General features: G+C 39.0%; 1 protein-coding gene across 3 annotated transcripts in view; it reads right to left on the reverse strand.

Annotated features, from left to right (window-relative positions):
* The window catches only part of adcy7 (adenylate cyclase 7), a 55,998-nt gene that overhangs the window by 27,675 nt on the left and 4,271 nt on the right, over positions 1-24,052 (reverse strand). For all 3 annotated transcript variants that reach the window (XM_022740063.1, XM_022740054.1, XM_022740047.1), the window contains exon 2: positions 1,608-2,340. In XM_022740063.1, coding sequence (XP_022595784.1) covers positions 1,608-1,772 — 165 coding nt within the window. In that variant the 5' untranslated portion in view covers positions 1,773-2,340. The remainder of the gene's footprint in view (positions 1-1,607; positions 2,341-24,052) is intronic.

The raw sequence follows: 24,052 nt of genomic DNA on the forward strand, positions 1-24,052 counted from the left end.
ACAATTTCATTAATATCACAAAAACTGAACATTATAGACATAGAAGTAGACTTTATGGCAATACAGTTGTATTACATTAGACTGTACAGGTGTACCTAATAACGCAGCCAACTGTACATCACTGTAACTATGTTCATCCCATTTCCCAAGTTGAGAAGTCCTTCTTCTGACTTTGTAGTGTTCATGCGCTCCAGACAGTGGAAAGAAAATGTGCTGTATTTTATTGCTCAGAGCGTTAATAAATGTTTCATGCAGCAGCGTTACTGCTAATGAATAACTTGTCTAACTAATCTAGGGCAACTGTATGTGGACAGCAACTAAGGGTTAGAACCTAATACCATATTACAAATGAAATGTTAGCAAAAAATTGATATCCAATACGTGAATTTGCACCTTTAATCAAAAGTTTCTCACCATTAACCAAACCTTTACTTTTCATCTGCCATGTTTCTGCGTATATGACGCCACAACTTGGTTGTGTACCACAACTTTCTCTGAGTTTCCGGGTCTGATTTGTGTTGATGTTTACGTGAATTTTCCCAGTCGGAAACAAATTTTTACGATTATTCCATTGCTTATCGAGAGCATCTTAATTGGTAATGATATAGGTAAGCTGACCATGTCATGGCGTCTTATATTCACTTATCTGAAATATTTCCATCAATTAGCTGCAAAAGAAATACAGCATTCTCTGGGAGAGAAGAACAGATAATTATTGCTCAATGTAACAATGATCTGGGTTATAATTACCAAGACTGGTGTGGACATACAGACTGTCAATATTATAAGCTCCAGGAGACATGACTGTAGCCATACAGTGTAAGTCAAGTTACATGAAACATTTGCTGCACAGTACTCAACACTGACACAACTTCAGCAATGATTTCTGATGTTTAGTACTACAGCACAGTCTGAAACCAAGTCTTACAAGTTTTACAATTTACAAGCCATTCTATGGTGCACAACAAATCAACCCGTATTCAACTCCACAATAAGAAGCACAACACTAATGTCAGAGTCAATTGCCTTTCTCCAAGATGGAAGCACAACAGTGTAGTCACTAGTGAATTAAAAAATTTAACCACATAACTAATTTCTCTGTATATGCGTTTCATTTGAGTGACCATGTGCTCGAAACACACAAAAAACAAAACTTTGTCTTGTATCAAATACCATCTGCTTGTGCCATTCCTCCAACCCTTGCACCATGGGTACTGCAAGGACACAAAGTAAATAGGCAAAGTGCATTTCCATGTCAGTAAATGCATCCATGACAACTCAAACGCAACGCAAAATTTACACACAACTCCTTCCTGATCCGTTAATGTTATTTACCAGCACACAGAGATTTTGATCCACAGTTACATAGTTAAAATGTTTGAACAGTTTGTGTAATAAAACTGGTCACATTTAAGAGGTCAGCAAAGGACAGAAAAGACTCCAAACACAGTAAAGTGACAAGTGTGAAATCCTGTTATTCTCAGACTTTTTTTTTTTTTCCAGTGCGTCTGCTGAATAACCTAAAGTACCCAATGACCAATGTGAAATTTCAAACAGTGCGTACATTTCTCACAATTACAAACAAACATGTGGACATGAAGACTCACCAGTTGAAGGGCAAAGAAGAGGATAAGGAGGATTCCACAGGAGAGCATGGACAGGCCCAGCAGGAGCACCAGCGGCTGATACTGGCTGATGCAGGAGAATTTACGGTACAATGCCTCATTTTTTAGCTCCTGGTCGTTCAACAGGTACTTCCCCTTGGCTGGCATGGCTAACACTTCTTAGAGAGGCATACCAGGTGTTAATAAGGAGCCCCAGCGAGCAGGAGTGTGTGTCTCCACAACTTTTTCTGTGTGTGTGAGGCAAACGTTTGTTCAGAAGAAGTCCACAGTTCTAGATCTGTTAGGGGCCCCTTGCTAGCTCATGACGCTCAAGTGAAACTTGTGTTTTTCCTGCGGTGTGGCATCTTGAATGTTGTTGTTGCTTCTCTCACAGCTTCGTTGTAGCTCTCTCCACTAGTCGACCTCTCTGTTTCTCTCCCCTTCGCTGGTCCTTTTGTGTCTTCTATCGTCTGTCTGGTGTTGGCAGGCAGACCCGCTTCATCCTTTGCCAGCTACTGTGTTGCTCCCTTCAGTGGGTTTGAGTAATAAGCCCGGGGCTGGGAGACACAGGCGAGGAGGGGAGGGGAGTTTAAGAAAGGGGAGGAGAGGGATAAGGAGGAAGAGCGGGAGCAAAACAGGAGTTGGTGAGGGCAGCAACAAAGATCATCAGTGATCCCACCAGGATTCAAGATAAAACAGATCGGTGAGGTTGGTAGCTCCACTCCTTGGGAGGCACCTAGAAGAGTAGAGGGAAAGAAAAGGAAAAATAAGACAGGGAAAAAAAAATTGTAACAAAAGTTTAGTGGTATATTAACACCAAACAAAGATAGCACTGCCCAAGCTAAGACATTAAAATCAACAGAAAATATATTATAATAAGTTTCCAAAATATATGGCAAAAATATGTCTTTACTAATTTTAAAAGGAGCTTTTATGAAAAATGGCAGACCATGATCAGGCACTTCATGTGACTCACTGTGAATATTGTGAGAGCGAGACATAAATATCCAGATCCCTTGATGAGTAAATGCTTATGCATACTTGAACTCCATAATTTCCACAATCCAGAAAACCCTATATCTGTTTACCTCAGGGTCCTGGCTCATTTTGGTCACAACTTTCATAGAAGCAGCCATAATGAAGGGCCACGCTGCTACTGAGAGCAGTTGTTTTGGTGCCATTCACTGAACAATATAGTGTTGTGGGATGAACTTCTATAAAGCAACAAACCACACAAAGCACTATTATTCTCCCCTCAACTGAACTTAAACACAAGACGGATCCAAAGCCGAGGTTACAGTAACAAAAGGCACACAAACCAAAGCGAGGTGGACTTGTGTGTGAATTTATGCTATCCACAACTCCATTACTGTATCCATTATAGTAAGTAAACTAGTCAAATATAACCTCGCCAACAGAGTTCCCATCATTTTTACCTTTAGGGCCAAAAACGAACTGTAAACATAAAACAAATGTTGCAACATGAGCCATTTATCATTAATTTCTGTCTATCAACAATACCTCTGTGTGTGAGGGACCGTGTTGTATTTACACTCATGGGTCTGAGAGAAGATGCCAGGAAGGCTCTGTAAAAACACAGTGTGGATATACAATGGATATAGACTGTCCTTATCTCTTCAAACAATTAGTGATCTTTGGCTGGGCTGCAAGAAGACCTGGTAATCACATTGTACAAGTCAGAGACACCACAGTCTGAGGAGAAAGGCAGGGACAATGGAGCTGAGGTAGGGGCTGCATGAGGTTGATAAATACATTCTCTTGTAATTCTTCTGGAAATGTTGAGATTGAAAATTAAATAGTTCAAAAAGTACAGAGGGGGCAATCTGCATGCAACTGCCCAGTTCTAGCTAATGAGAGCTCTATATATTCATTTGGGAAAGAGGAGGAGACGCCGGCTTGAAGCTCAATAGAAACAATGTGAACTTCGCACCACTGTCAATAGAAACCTCATTTCCTCCAGTCGCTAATACTGCAGTCACAGTGTGCAGTGTGTGTGTGTATGCATGTTTGTCCCTCACATAGCAACTGTGACAGATGCTATGTGCCATAAATGTGCACAGCAAAGAGGAAAGTTGAGCAAAAAAAAGCACAGGACACACACACCTGTTGCATTGTGTGTAAGTGAAGAGCCATCCACAAGGCTTCAGTCTTGTAGTGGTAAAATGCATTGCCACAGCAAGCAATGTGATGAGTGGCCTGATAGTAGTTTACAACCACTTTTAACTTTCCCTTTCACTGCTGCTTCTGGACAGAACAGCATCCAGCCAGCTCTCCCCTGCCTCAGATAACACACCGCTAGCAGTCTGAGGGCAGTAAAAGCAAGAGGAGGAGCTGAGAGGTAAAACAAAGCACATAGTGGTAGTGGGGGATCATGTCCTCCTTTTGCATCAATAAGAACCAGCTGGACTGTTAGAGGAGGACTCTGAGTACATGTTTACTGGCTGTTTACACTGGGGGAATCTACTAAATGCCATGTCTATATCATTAACCTGTGAACTACTGCCTACCTGTATGCAGCACTGATGTGCATTCTTAAACATGTTACTATAAATGTCATCATAAATGGCAAACAAAGCTGTAATGAATATGTAAGCCATATAAACGTTTTATGATCAAATGCATGGGAATGTTCAATTAAGGTAAAAGTACTCATTTAATAGTCCAGCATATGAAACAAGGGAGTGGCAACACTTGAAAGCTAAACACAAACAAGAGAACCTTTGAGTTAATGAAAAACCAGAGAAATGCAAATGGAATCCAATTGGGCGCACTGAAGGACAGTTTAGCTTTGACACATGAAGCAGTCAAAACCACAAGAGAAACAGTCCTAAGAGGTGACAAGGGAGCTGTTATCACACTCACAGTGGATCTCAAGAGAACTACTTTCAATTAGGGTTGTAATGATTCTAAAACTGAGATGAATTGGCAATACAAACGCCTACCATATCATGTCACGATATTGGAACACAGAACCATGTCATGTCTACAGTAAGAAAGAAACTGTACAAAGAAGCAAAAAAAGGAACCTCTTTAGCACTGATCAACCAGTAAGTGACAATACTGAATGTGACCAGGAAACAAGTTTAAGTGCAACCAAGGACCAAAGCCAATATGTCTCTAAGCTACCCTGCTCCACTTTTCATCAATGACTGAATACAACAATGGGAGGAAGTGAAAAGGTTAATAAATGTTCTTAAATTGATGATCAAGGTTAGATGACCCAGAGACTTCAGCATTTAAAGGGTTTGTCTAGTCTTTAGGCAGCTGTTTGACACTGCAAGAACTCTCATTTACCAGATGTTAAAGCCTCTGGCCCTGATGGGGCTTTTTATGCTTCAACCATAGCAAAAATGTAGTCCAATCAGACCAGTGGTTGTGTTGTAGCGCTTAGCTGGGAGAACAGACAGGGATGTACGCTTCAATAGAGCCGAGTTTCTCAGTGAGCGGGGATGAATAGCTGAAACTGTGCTGCATTGACTGCCAGGTCTTTCACTATGAAAGCTTGGCTATTGAGGGAATCACAGCAGCCTTGTAAACTGGCGTCACTGAATCCTGGAACAGGAGACATACAAAAACCAACCAACGTCACTGGATGCCTGCTGCTGAAACGCAGGAACGTAAAGGCCCTCGCGTCAAAGAGGTGAAGTGAAAGAGAGACTTGGAGCTCTGTGTGTGTGTGTGTGTGTGTGTGTGTGTGTCTTTTTTGTAGACAGCTTCAGGAAAAGGACAACCTGGCTATGATAAGCATGGAAACCATGCTGGTTGGGTTTTCATTAACTCACTGGAGGAAACTAAGAAATTTCAGCAAAGCTACCTTTCTTAGTATTTCTACAGACTGTAGATCACTTGAGTCATCAAAAGTGACAATCTGTGAGTTTCTTTAAAATTTTGGCATCCTTGTTCATGCTAAGCTCATGCATTAATTTCTGTGGTGGTATTGCAGTGTGTCCAACAACAATCAGGTTGTCAAGGTTGTCACCAATACCCTGATTACTGGAAGCAATTAAGGCTCAAGTAAATATTTTATGTATGCTCTTTCTATTTACATTCATCATGGTACATACAACAAAGACATGAAAATATAAAACATGTCATGCTGTAAATGAATCATAATACAAATATCACACTACTAGAAATAAAACAACCTTTAGCCAAAGAAAAAGATAAGAAAAAATCTGCCCAGTACATCCATTAGTTTCATCTGGTTTTACTGTACCAATAATCTAATCTACATCTACAGCGTTATAATTGATATTTACACTGTGCTAAGTAGGTAACCCTAGTGTGCTCACAAGCTGGACAAACAGTCTGTTAAACAAGAGAATGACAGGTTTAGCCTCTCCAAGAAACAAGGAGGGAGTAGGTATCTGCAGCCTAAAAAGCACCAGACAATACCAGTTGCCAAACAGGAAGCTTTTGGAGGTCTGTCTAGCAGTTACAGACAGTGCAGGCCTTTAGTGTTTGGACAGTGATACATTCTCTATTGTTTTGACTCTGTATTTAGCATATGAGATTTGAAATGCAGCAATGACTATAAGATTGAAGTGTTGACTTTCAGTTTGAAGGGTCATTATTTATCATGACCTAATTTGAGTTTTCCTCCATCCTAAATCTGATTGAAGGGCAGGAGATTTTAATTTCAAGTTAGCATGGAAAGGTCCAATTGAAACTGATATATTAAGGAAATTATCTGGTTGAATGCTGCCTGTAAATGATCAATCCATCTTTTTATGCTGAGTAATCACCTAATTGGTAATAAACCAATCTTATCTAAACATCTAGTCAGATCTTTACCAAACCTACACCCAATTCAAAGCCTTTTCATGGATAGCAAACAGGCAGGTCTCTTTCCGAAGCAAATCACTCTGCTTTTATGGCAGTCTTTGTGTTGGCATTCAATGAGCTTGGACAAAAACGAGACAAAGAGTGACCTCTGTTAAAGAAAAGAAAGAACCACATTTCTCAGCTCATGCTGCAGAGCCAGGGTTAAAGGCAATGTGGGTAAAGGTCAGCTAGACCAAAGGAACCAGGCTCTTTGACATCGGCTGTAGAGCTGACTTGCTTCCTCTAAGCATTCAAAGCAAAAAAAGCAAATCAAATATGCCTTTTGGTTTTTTAGTAGTCCTTTCATACAGTCGATGCACATATACTGAACAAACACTCAGTCCATGTTGAACCCATTCAAATGAGACAGCTTAATCTCTGGTTGGTACAGTTTGCAGTGTACTTTCACACCTATGCTCCGATGAAAAACCACAGAAATACACAGAATTACATTTGATAATTACCAAATAAAGTTAATCGCAGTTTCAGTTCTATATGAATATTCTCTCTTGCATTCTCTTGTTCTCTCGTCTGTCTGCGTTATTTGGTCAGTTAAAATAATTTTTATGTCAATATGATTTAAGTGCTTTTAAAGTTCTACAGTGTGACATTAAGGTGTTTTACTGGACAAAACTTTTTAGGTTTAATGCCTTTTTGAGGAATGAATCTCAGGGTAAATCCCTTATTTTTAGCAATGTTATTTTTGTCTGGTTTCAGTTCTGGTCAGTTGAAGATGTGCTGTTCTTGTTAGCAAAACCATTGAATACAAAGAAAAATGGAAAAAAAAACTAGTCATTAAGGGTGTGGGCTGCTTTTGAAAAAATGTTGGTCTTTACGATGTTGAAGCACATTCCAACTATAAAAGTGTTTTTGCTACATTTGGCATATCTTTCTAGACAACAATAAAAGTTTGTAATCTATGAGCAATTCTGCATTGTTTTCAGACTGGAAAAGAAAGCCATTTGATAATTTACTGAGATATTTATGTTTCATCCAGGGTAAATGACTCAAATGTGTGTGTGTTAACAGACAAACTTTTAATATATACCATGACTTAATCAATGACTTTACCAGAATAAATTACCCTGTGTTATTTTCTGCCTCTACATGGGTCAAATTCTATACTGTTCAGAATTGGGTTGGTGGTACGCTATATACCTAAACATGCAGTAGCTTGCCCATATACAGTCTTCCCATAAACAGATGACTGATGTATGTACAGCAATGCACTGGGCAGATTAGATTAAGCCTGCTGTTCTTTCCCATCTCCCCCTTCTCTCCTCCCAGTACTGTCTACTGGTATTGAATTAGCCGCAGTCACCAGAAGGAGCTGCTGAAACCTAACAATATTAACAGGATGCTATCTCAGAGCTGATTTAAGCTTCAAATGCCACTGCCTATAATAAATACAGGAAGTGCAAGCGAGAGCACCACGTGCTCGGAAGCTGGCTGTTATTGCTCAAGTGTTTCACATTTACTTCCACAAACTGAAGCAGAGTCGCACCACCTCAAGTGAAGCCATCAATTTCACTGCATGACACAAACAGCAGTCCAAAGAGGGTTTTTTTTTTATTTAAAGATACGCAGAATTTAGATTTAAACATATCAGCCATGGGGCAAATACAGTATTGAAATAGCATCGATTGAATTAGGCTAAGCCATTTCCTTGCCATTTGGATTTGAAAACACCTGCACACTCACAAAGGAAAAAACACTGTCTATCAGTCACTCAAGTCATCCTTATCGCAACATCCTTTAACATTATTTGGTAGCAAAGGAGCTTGCACAGTAACAACCAACAATGACAATTTCAAGGTGAATTCTCTCTTCTCAGACAGATACAACCCTGACTAGTAAAAGGTCTTTACTTTTAGGACTATTGTTTGTTTAATTGTTTGTATGTTTAAGTCAGTAGTCTTTAAAGTTACTTAATACTTATGATTTTCATGAAATCAAATCCAATTTTCAAACTCTTTATGGCCAGCATTATATTTTTCCAACATAGCCATTCAATGTATTTACATTCTGTAATTGTTCATTGTTAGTAAACTGAGCCCGCCATTTCCATGGTGGATGGAACAGATAAACCAGTTGCTTTTGAGTTTTATTTCTGGCAAAATAGCTTCTCAAGCAGTTTCAGCTGTAGTATTAAATGCAGCTGTTGTTACCATGGTAACCACAGGCTTCACCAAATCAATCAGGACTGAAATCTTAAGTATTACAACTTTAAAGAGCACCCAACAGGTCTTATTGTAAACCCCTGGACCTTCGGACTGTTGCATTTGAAAATGTATCTTTAATTAAACAGTTCCTTTATTGACAAGTCAAACAATGAAAAGTTCAACATTCGCACATTATAAATTCTGAACTATACATGTTGTGGCAATTGTGTTTTTTATTTTTTATTTAAAATTATTGTAGATTTTTTTTTATCCAAATCAGTACCATGATACTTTTGTTTGTGTTAAATCTTTTATATATAAAACATATACTAGAGTGTACAACCATGCACATCAAAAGATGAGCTACATGCAACGTTATGTTTCTTTTTGATAGATTTTTTTCCCAAAAGATACATAACTTGGAAATAAACAGGGTGGAAAGAATGCACTACAGTCAGAGAGACCATTGTTTCCAGCTGGTGTAGCCAGCCACATCCCCTTTTCAGGTTTCATAACTGGACCTGCTCCATCCTGTAACTGTGGAGCAGCAGGGCCCCTTCCACCACCACCACCACCACCACCAATAACAAAACCATAATTATCCTTTAGTATGCCAGCCAGCTTACTACCAGTACTGCCATTCAAAGAGAAATCTCAACAACTGCTACCAGCACAGTAGAGAGCTGTTTGCTCAGCTAAACAAAACCTTAAGTGGATATCATGCAGAACTGCTGTAACAGAAATGGGTGGCAGCTTCAGATCAGCCTGATGATGGTCATTTTCCAGGCTACCATAAAGACCTGGCTGCTGACAGGCCATCTGGTGCCAGGTGTCATAGTTAGTGTTGTTTTAACTGTGATTCATATTTGTAAATGCACCCATTACTGCATTACTCCATTACTGCGTTGTTGTTACAGAGGATAAAATTCCTCCAGAGGCTAGTATGTGAGACATCAATAAGAGAGGCCCTTTGATGCTGCAGAAGCAGGGATTAAGTATTCCTCACATGCAATTGCCAGGAATTAAAAGGGAAACATATTCCATGATGGTCGTCCTCATTTAACACTTTCTTTGTTATCTTTGGGAAGCACTGACAACAGAGGCCACACCAGGAATGGGCAACACTCCAAGGGCTTTTGCTGAAGGAAAATCCCTGTTGTGTTGTAATAGTTTGACCTGCAAACCAATTTTTCTTGTCTGTGTGTGTGTGTGTGTGTGTGTGTGTGTGTACGTGTGTGTGTGTGTGTGTGTGTGTGTGTGTGTCCAGCCATATCACCACCATATACTCATCGGTCATGTCTGACATACATAATGTTGCACGGTCACTGAAATATGTAACCCTATAATTGTAATAAGAAAGATGTCCTTTCTTTTTCTGTTTCTGTTTTCTCATGGGAAATAAGACACTGAAATATCAGAGCACATACCTCCGCCAAGGCCTAACATCTTCTTCCACCAGATCTGGATTATTATCTGGATCTCTATCAAACTGTACAAACTCAACACTGTAAAATATGTCTGATTTTTTACGTCAAAATAAGAGATGCACCAATTTTATTTTCAAGACTGACGTCACATTTTGGCCAATTCCAATTTGAGAACTATAATTGATAGCTACACAAACATTTTGTAACTTGTCTTAAATGGACAATTCATTTGTATGATCAGAAAACATTGAATTAACATAAATAATAAAAAATACTGAACATTAAATAACTAAGTGAAGGTCTATCTCTGACTCTTTCTCCCATTCACTCTCTCTGTCGCTCCGAAGGAGGGTAAACAAAAATCATGTTACAGCTTGCTGCTTACAACTCTTAACTTTTCAGGCGCCAATTATTATTATTATTATAGCTATTATCGATTTAGTACTTTTTGCGCAATCCTGCTTACAAATAGACATGGGTGAAGACATAACCTACTTGGCAGAGGTAAAAATGGGATACATGACGACACTTGTATTTCTCTGTGAAATCGGTACTCAGTGGATTTGACGTTTGTAACTGCAATTGCAGCTATACACCACTACTGCAATGTAGTGGCGCTGTATCGTAATCCGTGCATCAGGCAGAGCCACCCGAAATTGCCAAAGAAGAATATGAACACACTGGATTTTCTGCTTGCAGAAGGAGGTGGCGACCTGATTTTGCAGCTATTCAAACAAGTGAATATTATCTCTTTTACCTCCCAAGCACACCCAGCTTCTTGAAAAGTTTTCCTAAATTAATGTTACATCCCATCGTACATGTTTTTTTTTTTTTGCAGAAAAGGCGAGAGTACCAAGTCTTTAGGAGTGTGTACAAGTGTATTAAAGCCTACGTTTACATGATTTTAAGATCACTTTTTATTAATCTTCCCAGATGTTAGAATGAGTGGCTTTGACCCGAAGTGGCTGGAGAGATAATGACAGAGACATTAGAGTAACCAAGACGCTTCATTTCCGTTTATTTCCTGTATCTGTATCACGTGGATTTCTCCACCTCCCCGCCCCTTTAGGAGACCGGGAGCAGGTCTGAGTGTATTCATGACGAAGAGATCACAGATTATCACATATTCTTTCGCTCCATAGTCACCAAAATAAATATTTGACCCAGTTTTCACAAGCCACACGTCTTCAGAACATTCTGACATCAAAAGGAATTCTTTTAGACGGACAGATCCGGAGAAAATTAACATTATTGGAGCCCTGCCTCTGTCTCAGTGCCATACTCTCGCGAAATCTGTCAACTGCCAAAATCGTTTGCCAACCGATAACCAGATGTTTAGATGGACCAAAGTTATTTTTGGATTGACTTACTTATACATTAAACCATGGATTAAACTTTAAAACTTAAATAAAACTTGTTTCATTGATTAACAATTGCCAAAACAGATTATTAGCCTATTAAACTGACATGACTTTGTACTGGGCTGATCAGATGTTGTAAGTAGATTATAAAAAAAACAGCGGGAAAAATAGGCGCAAATTTGAACTGTATGCATGTTGTATTGTTGTATTCTTTTGGCAGGGACAAGTAATCCATCAGTTAGTGTCAGTTAGTGCCCGAGATTTGTGCAGCAACAGGCTGTAATAACAAGAAAAATGGATCTGTTTTTTCTTTCCCAAAGGATGCAGAGTGGTAAGTCTATACAGGGATAGATTTTAATATTAGCTGCTGTCACATTTCATGCCAGTTGCCTTCACTTGAGGGAGGGGTTGAGGGATAACGCCCACTTAGGAGACCAGAACTGTGTCCCATTTCATGCCATTGGTGCTGCCTGTAATGCGGTATCTTCTGTATAGAGGATCTTTGATAATGATATTGAAAATATAAATATAAATATTGCAACCTTTGACCTTGGCTTGGTTTTTGTTCTGTTCTGCATTGTCAGCTGTGAGACCTTATATAAAAAGGTGTGTGCCTTTCCAAATCATGTCCAATCAATATAATTCACCTAAGGAAGACTCCAATCAAGGTGTAAAAACATCTAAAAGATGATCAAAAGAAATGGGGGGAACCCAAACTAAATTTCAAATGTCATAGCAAAGGGTCTGAATAGTAATGTCAAGGCGATTTATCAGTTTTTCCTTTTTAATACATTTGCAAAAAATTGAGTGTAGATTGATGAGGGAAAAACTTAATTGAAATACTTTTAGCATAAGGCTGCAACTAGGGATGGGCATTTTCAGTAATTTCAATATTCAAGTACTCTCATTACCTTATGAACGAGTACTCGATTACCAAAAAAAAAACCAAATACAGAAGGTCCATGTTCGACTGGAAACACATACGGAACCAATGTTAAGCTTGTGTTTCCAGTCGGACACAGACTTTCCCGACCAAGCCTACTGTAGAAGAAAATGATATGCAAGTTTAACGCCACATATCTTGCACTACACGTTATTATCGTCTTTTTTATCAAAGTATTTCCAGACATCACATTTGCTAGTCACGGCTGCCATGGTGCACATAACACCAACTGAGTTGAACTATTGTAGCCAAAAACAATACGTGCACATGACATCAACGAGTACTCGTACACATCCCTAGCTGCAACATAACAAAATGTGAAAAAAGTGAAGAGGTCTGAATACTTTCTGAATGCAGTGCACACCCACGTCACATGTACTGTGTCTGTAAATGTATTTTAGCTTCTCTAAATTAGCTCATGAATGTTTGTACAACAGGGTGAGGTCTTGTTCCACATTAAAGGCAAATTAAGGTTAATGGGGCCTTGACAGCAGTGATTTACACAGTACATTGACAATGGAATTACACAATATCTATTACACAATCTCACAAGAAAATGGGAGGTTATCAGACTGCTGTATATGCAGAAATACTGTATGACAGTATGAGTGTGTTCACATGCATCTATATATAGTACACGTGTATTTTATTTTCATTCGGCTTCAGACCATTATGGCAATCTCTTATATTTACAAAACCATTTTATAAAAAAAAAAAAAAAAAAGACATGCATACTGCAGATTGGCGTCAACTCACGGGTAAATTAACTAGTATTCTAAATGGACTATGCTTGCATTCCCAAGTTGAAAAGTGAAAGTTGATTTAAAGTTAATTGTGAAAGGAATCCTCTTCATATTAAAAACACTTAAGTAAACTTTTCCATGATGTGTATCTAGCATTCTTGCAGTTTTATCAGTAATTTGGCCTGCTCGTTCTACGAAGAAATCCCTATAATAATCAGAATTTTGAAAGTTCTGTTACTGTTAATGAATGGAGATAATTCAGTAAAATTCCTGTTTCAACAGCAATAAACATTTTTGAAAAAGGTTCATCTATTCATCAACAAGACTGGTGAATAAATCATCATTGATGTGATATTTTGCAAAATATTTGTATCTTGAGCAGACCTGTGATCAAGTGTTCAGATGACTATTCCTTAGGCTTCCTGTAGTGTTCTTCCTTTTTTATGCATTATATCCACTAACCACATGAAAGTATTACTGTAATATATTTATAATATGCACTTATGGTACGGTACACTTAAGAGACCATTACATTTTTAATTATAATTTACTTGTAACATTTTGGACAACAGAATTTTGTAACAATAACATATGTAACATGTTCATATGTTCCACTGACAGATAATAGGGCCATTGCTGTATGTAGAAGGACACAAAACATGTAGTTTAGTGCCTAAAGTCTTGCACTATTCCCTCTACTGTGGATAAGGTAAAGTTGTTCTCATGCTATATCATAATATGTGCGAGTATTGTGCTACTATATAAAGTCTCTGCCTAAATGCTACTATGCCTTTTAATTGACAATGGGTAATTCAAAGTCCGGCACTATGGAGATCATGCATGGTCTTGAAGTTGTTTAGCACTACTGAGGATGTACATAGCATGAGACAGATAAGACCACCAATTCCCGCAGTGCTTTTGCTGGAACACAGTACAGCAACTCTCATGCTGCCCAGTGTGATGTTCAAATACAGTGGTTCATTAGTGTGAAATTAAACTAAAGCTTTTAGATTGAGGGGATTAAAATTCCCTGGTTGAGTACATACAGTGCAGAATGTGACTTCATCCTCTGCGATATTTAATTATTGTGTTAGGCTATATCAAATGATGTGGCTATGATAGCATTCCAGCTCATTGCTGCACACCACTGTGTCCTCTCTTTTTGCATTCTTCAAGGTCTTCAAAAGAAGCACTGCAAACAGAGTGACAAAAAAATTAAGCAAATCAAAACTGGCTAGGGTTTGAAACAGGATTTTAATGTCTGTCTCTCACAAGGCCACATCTGTCATCTTTTAGCAAAAGCAAAAAATATCCAGAGCATTTAGATGAAAAAGATTAATATTTGAGATTCTGGTTTGATTTTTGATTGAAAATTTAAAGTTTTCAAATTACAATTCATAAGATGTACTTATACATACGCAAGTTTGCATTTGAACAGCACATAGGCCCACTGAAAGCACATCACCGATGAGCGCAAAGAAAGGTAAGAGCCACAGCCATGGTGTGTGTATAGAAGAGGTTTTTGCTAAAGGAAATTTCAAAGGTATAAAAACACTGAGCATTGCAAAAATTACTGAGCATGTGACCCTAAGAGCTATGGAGCAATATAGCAACTCAAGCTAAAATGCTATAATGCTTTAGATGATTTAGCCTCACCATTCAGCTCTAAAGAGGAGGGGCGGAAAATGAAATACGAGTCTAACACAAAGATATTGATATCAAAGGAGCTTATGGGACCTATATATACACAGTTAAAGTTGTGAAAGGTTAGGATACATTGGATATATGAACATTTCAACATGTGAATGAAGGCATTTATTACTTGTCACTGCATTGTGCCTCAGACAATAAACATCACAAAAGACTATGGAAACAAAAATATGCTTTTCCATGAAACAAATTTGGTTTGATTATTAAGAAAAGTATTTAACATTTGCAAGAAAACAGCCCAATGTTTGCCTAATTGATAACATGGCAGCATGCCAGTGAATCTACTATGTTTTGTGGTTGTGGGCCAGCCAGTGGCTCAAGAAGTATTGTATGGGTAAGTAGGCTGGTAGTAGATTCTAGTAAGTATCAATGTATCCTGAAAGCTAATGTTTCAGGAATTTCAATATTTTCAACATGCAGCGCAATAAACAGAAGAAGAATACTTCAGCAGAAGAACAATGTTCTGATGAGGGTGGCAAAAATATTTCTAAAGCAAGAGTAGACAGCCTCTTAGCTGGTGACAACAAACACTTGGAGTCTATGATTTCTGCAAAATAGTTGCAAAGTCCTTTGTAAATGCCCCTTTTACATTTTATTTCCCCCCAAATGATTATTTCAAGCACATAAAGAGTAATTGTGCATTAAATTTACAGAACTATATCAAAAATACATTGGTTGATTAATGAACAAATATTTTTCCATGTTTAGCCAAACACTAGATACCACTATATGCACCTTAGGTAGCTATAACTTTAGTTTGTATTCAGTGGCAGTCCATCAACCGTTTCACAGACATGTGACTTGAATAAACTTCTTTGATTCTGTGGTCACCAACAGCCTGCCTGAACATGCTCCATGCTCATGTGTGCCATTTCTTTCAATTCATTTTTTTTTCTGTTGCAATTTTGAAAGCACAATTTAGTACATTTTGATAGTGATATGTGTTGATTTACATGGGCAACATTATGGTAGACAGAAATATTCTTACAAACTGCTTTTACCATAGTAGAGGAATTGTTCATGTAGTGCTTGTGGGTGGTAAGCCAGTAAGGGTGCACAAGCATGTTGTTATTCAAAGCATCTGTGCAGAGAGGGGTGGGATCTGGGGATAGTACGAACCTCTGTATATACAACTAGTCATATCTACATAAAAAATGTTACTTTCTTTTGAAACAAGGAAAATATGCAGCTACATGCAAGGAAGAGTCAGCTTGTCTGCATAAACTGCAACAGCTGCCTGGCTCTGGCTCAAATATGGAGGTCCAGTGAGTGTTATCAAAAGACACCCTGTCCAAAAACCCTCACACACACCTACATGCACTACACCATCCAGCCAGGGCCAAACAACGTAGTTCAGGTACAGGTCTTGATGCCAGCCAACAGTGCTATTACAAGAGGGGTAGGGGGTGTGGGGGGTGTGGGGGGGGGTTGCAGGGTGTTGAGCGACACTCTTACATCCCACACAACACCACTGATAAGTTGCCCTTGAGCCAAGCACTTAAACCCTGAGTGCACCAGCTGAGTTTCTCAGGGGCCAGCCATATAAAACTGATTTATGGTGCACTGGCGGCTCAGTGGTTAGCAGTGTTGCATCACAATGTTGGCATGGGTTTCCTCCCAAAGACAAGCAAGTTCAGCATTAAGCCCAATGAATACTCCTGCTATTGTCCTTGATCAAGGCACAAACCTTAGAATTGGAGCTGGCCCACTGGTACTGAGCTGTGACTACTTGATGCTTCTGATAAAAGGGCAGATTTTCCATTAGAGGCAAGAAAAATGAAAAACTGAATTTCACTTAAGCCAAACTTTTAACACCCAGCTGCCTCAGCACAAGGTTGATCGAGTGACTCATTGGTGTAGATGTGTAGAATTGTATGAATAATGATGCTAAGAAAAAAATCATACGTGTGTGACAGGGAAAAAAATGCTGACTGTATGTGCTATAAGCATGGCATGGCACATTCTGCTAAGCCTTCAATTATAGCTGTGCAGCAGTCAAGAGGTCAGACGGTGGGAGTGACGCAGAAGGAACACAGAGGGGTCTCATTACCTCAAATGCCTCCTTGGAGCTATGGATGACTGGAGGGAGGGAGCCTGAGGATTTAACTAATAGCATCCTTGTCTCTCCACTGAATATCTTCATTAGCACTTTTACAATATTTGTTCCTGTACCAGACCTTTCATACAACTCACATCTGACGGGTGCTGAACAGACTAAGTCAAGTCTCTACCTCATGGTGGTCTTTATATTGGTTCTGCGTTCTCCAACGGTACACTACTTTCTCTGACTCTCAATGTAGGCCTTGTCTGTGGCAGCCTTACCGTATGCAGCATGGCTATAGTTACAAGTTTTGTAAAAGCCACCCCTTACGCTTTGCCACTGCGAGCCAAGGAATGTGCATGAAAGCATCGCTGCTGAACAGCCACACTGTCAGGAATGTCTACAGGCAGCAGCACCCTTCTTGGGGTTTCTGCGGCTGAGTGGGAAGAAGAGGTTTTGGCTGAGTTGGGTGAAGGCAAGGTTCCTCCCACTGAGCATCTGTCTGCTGTGCTTCGTTTGTCAAAGTAACTTGCTTGAGTTTCACTGCAGCCCCTCCCAAATATGAGTCACAGTCTCGCTCTGTGCTGCATATAGACAATCTCATCCTGGTGTGGAGAATTCATCTTATGTGTTGAGGGTATGACCCAAACCAGAACTAAAAAGGATGCTATGTCTGCATTTAACAGGAGCAAAGGGTAGCTATTGTTCAAGAGCTAGCTAATGGCTAGCTTTCATATGCACATAACACTCCTTAGAAACAATAATGTTACTATAGCTTGGGACTGAGTATGAAATTTCCCTAATTTTTAGGTACTTGGATATATGAACAAAGCACTAGATGCTTAGTGAGATTCTTAGTCCTGTATACTTGAGTTTGACCAGATATTATCTTGAAGGGTAAGTGTGGTGATATTCTATATTCTTGTTACAAATCCCATGGAAAGACCAAAACCAACAATGCAGCCAATGAAAAGAGGCTAAAGAATTTCCTAAAATAGCAGGGCACTGTGGTAATGTCCCAATCAAGATCCTGGCCCCAATCCATCCATTCAATCCAATTATTGATATGATATGAGTGAAAGTTTAAGTAAGAGGATGCAACACCTAGAATTGACGAGCAAGAGAGAAGACATATTGCTGGGATAGAGTTGTTGGACCTACAGAAACACTCCACTCATGTCCTGTACAGCGGTGTTACAGGGTGATGATTCTTTTACCTCATACACAATCTTTGGCTGAGTACAGACACCATCTGCAGAAAACACACAGGCATAACAACAGCCAAATGTAATTTTGGTCTGTTACCAAGTTAGACATGGAATTAACATTAATTAGCATCAATTGATATGACCTCCTTTTGGAGACATTTGTCATCTTAACTAGCAAAAGCTACAGTTAGCGCTGGCTGAAAATGAGAAACTGTCACCAGGAAGTTTTCTACAGTGCTCTTTTATTACCATTTGAGCTCATCGAATCTTGTATTTTGCCAAAAAATGTCAGAACTCAACATCACTCATCCAAACACTCATGCTGTAGAGCCGGGCTGGGGTAAAGGACAGAATCATTGTGACACTAGAAGGCTGAGGTAGACAAACACAGTAAAGAAAGGATCAGATTTTGAATGGCTTTATTTTAACCAATACTGATCCATTGAGATATGCTGTGACCAACCCTGAAAACAATCCAGCAGCAGGAAATAGAGCATTTGTTGGGGACTATTTTCATTTGGAACACTAGCAAGTATTTACAGTGCCAGAATAGTGTAGGCGGTATTTACTCAAAGCAAATTACAGTACACATTTTCATTGGACTGAAGGAACATGTCACCCAGATTTGTTGTTAAAATAATCAAATTGATTATTTTAACAATGGAGCTATTTGGCACAGAGGAATAAGATGTATCAGGTTTTGGACACACACACAATACTTCCTGGTTGGTTTTGGTCTTTACATGGATCAGAATCCTTTAATTAATGTAACATTTATTTAATACTGTATTTGACTTAGTCAAAGTGTTCATACAGCTGTGATTAAAACTGTTGAACAAAGTACAACAGCCACCAACAGAAACTGTTGTCAATTAAATCAAAGAAAAAGACACAACCGTAATCTTTGGGTCAGACATTACCGTCTACCTACTTTTTACTTCACTTGAAACTGCAACATTTTTTGTTCTGCACAATCAGCTTGGAGGACACTGGAACTTCCTAATTTACAAAAACCATTAAAAGCATGGTTCAAAACCTTCCAAATCTTCTCACACACACACACACACACACACACACACACACACACACACACAGGCTTAATCTGAAAGAGGAACAGAGAGAGCTTTTTGTTCAGTATACTGTCAAATGTTAGCAACCGGTGCTCTGAACTAAATTCTGGCTTACAATATCACCTTCAAAAACTTACCATGTAGACTTTAGCATGTCTAAGCAGCCCCTATAAATGTGCTTTCACCAACAGTCTTTCTGGTATGTGTGTGTTTGACTGTCAATCACTCTATAGCAGATGGCACCACTTTTTAAGCCCTGAAATTTTTAAATATTGTAAATGAGCCGAGAGGAGAGAGACAAATATTTTTCTACCAATCCTACAATTTTGCCCTTCCCACTCTTTTTGCACTCTTCACCTTTCTACTCTCCTCTCTCTGTTTCTCTCTTTATTCCTCAAATCTGAATGCATTTCTTAAGAGAGAGAACGTCAAAAAAGAACGCAGGTTTTCAGTACTCTGATTGCTCTTGGGTGAAAGCCGACCGTAGCCTGTGACATGCAGTCGACCGCACACCATCTCACTTCCTTGGCAACAGTGACTCATTTCCCTAACAACGGTGCAAGGACAGCTTCATAAAAAAAGGGAACCTGCAGCCACTGCACAATTAGTCACAGATGGATGCTATTATGAAAACAACCACTGATTTAAGTCAGGACAAACAAAATTAGCAAACAATACACAGTATCGGTAAAAGGTTAAGTAATTACAGCCAAAGCCCTGGAAGAATGAAGCTAATTATGAAAAACAGACATGTTTGACTAATTAAACTAAACTATAATGAAAGGTCCATATTTAGCAAGTGCAACAAAACTCTTTTCAGCTGCTCTTTGCTAGAGGGGCTTTTGTCGCTCTATCTTCCCCTTTAAAATCCTCTACAGGTGTTTTAGTGGATTCAACTCAGGACATACTTGACGAGGTCCAGGTTTTCACTTTTTTCTTCTTTGCAAACTCTAGTGTGATTTTTGCTGTGTGTTTAGGATCATTATGATGTTGGAAATTTTCTCTCCAGCCAAGCTTCTTGAAACTGGGAATCTTTTTGGGTATCCAAACTTGCATTTATGGTGACGACTATAAATGTGTCCCTTTCACCACTATGTCTCACGGAGGGCACTATACTTGTTCAGGCCATTCCTTATCATGTGGAGCCATGTTGCATTAGACACAACTCAGGCCAAAACTGAGAAAGCTGTGGTGTTCACAGATTATTTTATAACCTTGTTCATGCAATTAGCCTCAACTTGAAATCACAGGTTAACTGACTTGTTGCAGTGGTAACAGGTGTACTTGCTTATGGTGCATTGAGGTTGTATTTTCAAGTCCATATTTTCAATGTAGTTTTTAATTATACAGAAGTTGAAAGATGATACACTTCGATTTAAGAATAACAGCTATTGTAAGATGAAACTTCTTTGTATAATTCTTGTGTCAACTAGTAGACAAGAGAGCATCACAGGATAGGCTAGCTACCCATACTTCATTAATGGAATAGCATTCCACTGACTATGTGACATCTGAACCTAATCCTTTGGGTCGCTCCATTGGACCATTGCATCCCAAATGGTGACAGCAGTGGCCCATATGGCAGCCTTACAAAGGAGGCATGTGGTAAGTGTTGTGTGGCACAGCAACAGAAACTAATGCTGGAAGAGAACCTGTAACCACAGAATATTTGCAATTTTTTTGAATTTTTTGATTAAAAAATGATTGAATGAATCAAATCAACAATCGATTAGCTAAATTGTTGATTATTTTCAATTGATTTATTGTCAATTGATTGATCAACTAATCATTTCGGCACTATCATCCAGTCTCTATCCAGTTGCATCTCTCTCTTGTATCTGAGTGTCTGTTCACTTGATAAGTCATCTACCAGCTCTTCTTCTCAGAAAGCCAACCCTGGCTAATCACTCATTAACCAGCTGAGCACAATGAGTGGCTTGTTGATGCAGCAAAGCACCGCAAGCCCCCCTGTGGCATGCAAACATTACACATTTCTGAAAGAGCAAATGCACAGACTCATACAACAACATGAAACAGCATCAACAAAGAGCAGAACTGCATAATTACATACTTCACTATTAAGCTCTACATGGGAAGCTGATGCATTAGAGTAGACCTATATTTACATAAGACAAGTGATATTAGCAGTAAGTTCTCAAATATTAAAACTTCATCTAAAATCTTCAAAATGGGTAATCACAGGGTTACAAAGATTTGGTGTGACTAAGAGCTTTTTACATGCTGCACTGCAAATTCCTCTTTTCATTTAGTGTCCTCAGTTACTAATGTCTTTCGCAGGTAAGCTGTTTTTCAGCTCTAAAGTGAGTTCTGCAAACTCTGTGTCTCAATGGCACTTCTCCAGATGGGGTGCTCTCATAAGCATTACATAATGTCCTTGAACCACAGCAAGCACAAAAAACATTGAAATTGAAATGGGGAAAAGAGAGAGAGAGCAAGACACCCACACATCTGCACCATCCACACTCAAACGAGCATTCACAGGAGGCATGCGTCGACTCATACTGGCTGCAGGGTATTTCAACATTTGACGCAGCATTTGATCTAGACACACAAGGTTGTTTCATATGAATCCACATTATCTCATGCAAGTGCATTATAGGCATATTACGCAAGATTTAGGATTCTGAATGTATAATTGATTGTATCTTTCCGGTTATAAATAAATGATTCACTCTGAATGTGTGCTGACATTGAAATACGTTTTATGACAAAACTGCTGAAGGCAGATTGTAATTAGTGTTTTCACAAAGGGGCTGTGGGCGGAGAAGTTGCCCAGGAAATGGAACAATTTAACAGACAATAGGGTGAAGAGGCATTTCTCTAATGGCCCTCCAAAACATCCCATCTCAGGGGCACTGATCCTCTCCTAACAGCAGAAGTAAAAGAAGGCATGGCCTTTTATGGCCGCTGAAGAACTTTCCTGAGCAAGATACATTAGCGGTCTTGAACAAATGTGTGTGAAAAAATAGGGGCTAGATGATGTCAATAGAATATACAATAAAAATACAATACATGTGTTAATATACCAACAATCTATACATTCAGGGTGCTACAGCACTATCATTTTTAAAGCATTACTGGCAAATTTTGAAGCATATGGAAAGCATTTTGAAAAATGTCAGTCTGTAGATCAACTACAAATAATTTCCACAGACCTGCTCAGTCTAAAAAACATTAAATGAATGGCACCTCAACATACCACATAGATGTATTCAACTAAATGTGAAGTAAAGAGGTTACAGTGGCCCTTTTGTTGTGGTGGCAGGCATGGGTACCCAGGGCGTACATGAAAACAGAGTGGGATCAGGAAGAAGAGAGTGTGTTAGGAACTGTTAAAAAACATGGTTCTTCTAATCCCCTAAAAGCAGGTTTTCAGGAAGTCCTTATGATCTTTCAGTCAAGGTGCCGACCATGAACAACAATGTCCCGGTTCATGTCTGGTCAAGGATCTTTGTTGCATGTCTTTCTCCATCTTTCTTTCCCCTTGGTTTTCGTCATCTCTCCACTGTTGGCTATGCTAGGCATTATGCATTAACAGTTTGATAATGAAGTAGATTCTGCAGTGTCTTCTAAGAGAAAACTTGACCAGGATGTGCAGAGTTGCATATACAAATATAAATCTGCCCTATTCAGCTGCCAAAGGCAGAAAGTCTGGAAGTCACCAAGTTTCAGAGAATAATGATGCGCAATTTCAATGGGAATCGCAATGATTCACACAATCATCACATTTGTTCTGCAAAAAAATAAAATAAAAAATAACAACATGAACTAGTGCTTTGCAGGTGACCTTTTTTTTTTTTTTTTACTTTAACCAAATGATTATTAATAATTGCTTTCATTTAAGCTCGTCTATGTCTACTTGCAACAGTGATGTCACTATCGGCTAACTGGAAAGTTGACCTAACCAACATGTCTGCACGTGAAGGAACCAGACACAGGGAGAAGATCCAAAATCCACACAGAAACACCCTCAGCCTGTCAAGTCAAGTTCAAACCCAGGACCTCCTTGGAGAGAGGCAAGAGTGCCAACCACTGAGTCACTGTGCTGCCCTTAGGGATATTCAGGGCCTTTATATATCCTTTCACTAATTGTGCTTTTGTTAAACAACGTGCCTTTGTCTTCATGATGTAGTTTTCAGAGGGAAATTGACTCACCAGATGTTGTCCTTTCCAGATACAGGTGTATTTAACCTAAAACCACTTGTCACACCTTGATTACAAACAAGTGATCTTGATTCAACTTACTGACTGTAAAAAATCCACTTTACTGCACCAGTGATGATTTATGTGTCAATCAATAGTTTTTTCTTTTTTTAATTGATATGTAGATTAGGTATAACTCTGGCAGGGCAGAACATCAGACAGTCAGCATGTGTTATCTGTTTGCAGGGTTTTAGAAAGAGACTGACTGACATTTAAATGTGTGCCAAGCATTACCACAATCAGTTATGATTTTATCGAGTTTAAGTTGCTGATTTTAGCAGCATGAATTTAGGTGGTTGCAAACTGGCAAGAGTCTTGTCTTTCAAACTGTCAAGAGGTTAAAGTGAGAAAAATAAGCTTTCAACATGAAAAAAAACCCTCCGCCTGCTCAGAGATTTGACTGGACAGTTAAACAGTGAGACTGCATCTCCTGAAGATTTGATGATGTCAGTGACGGAGATCTTTGAGTGTTTGACTCTAAACAACCTCGTTCCTATGGCGTCCTGCTCGTGTTCATTATTTTTCTACAGAGGGAAGTTTCCTACAATCTCACAGCACAATATGGGGGAAATCCTGGGAGTGATAAATGAGAGAGGCATCAACAAAGTAAAGGTCATCTCCACCCAACACTCTAACCTCACTCACTTAGACCAGTAGGTACGAGATGAGGTTAGGCTCACTTTAAATAGATCAAACAAGCTTAATTAGTGTAAA

This window comes from Seriola dumerili, unplaced genomic scaffold (assembly GCF_002260705.1).
Source record: "Seriola dumerili isolate Sdu_G_001 unplaced genomic scaffold, Sdu_1.0 BDQW01000003.1, whole genome shotgun sequence".
NCBI classification, from domain to species: Eukaryota; Metazoa; Chordata; class Actinopteri; order Carangiformes; family Carangidae; genus Seriola; species Seriola dumerili.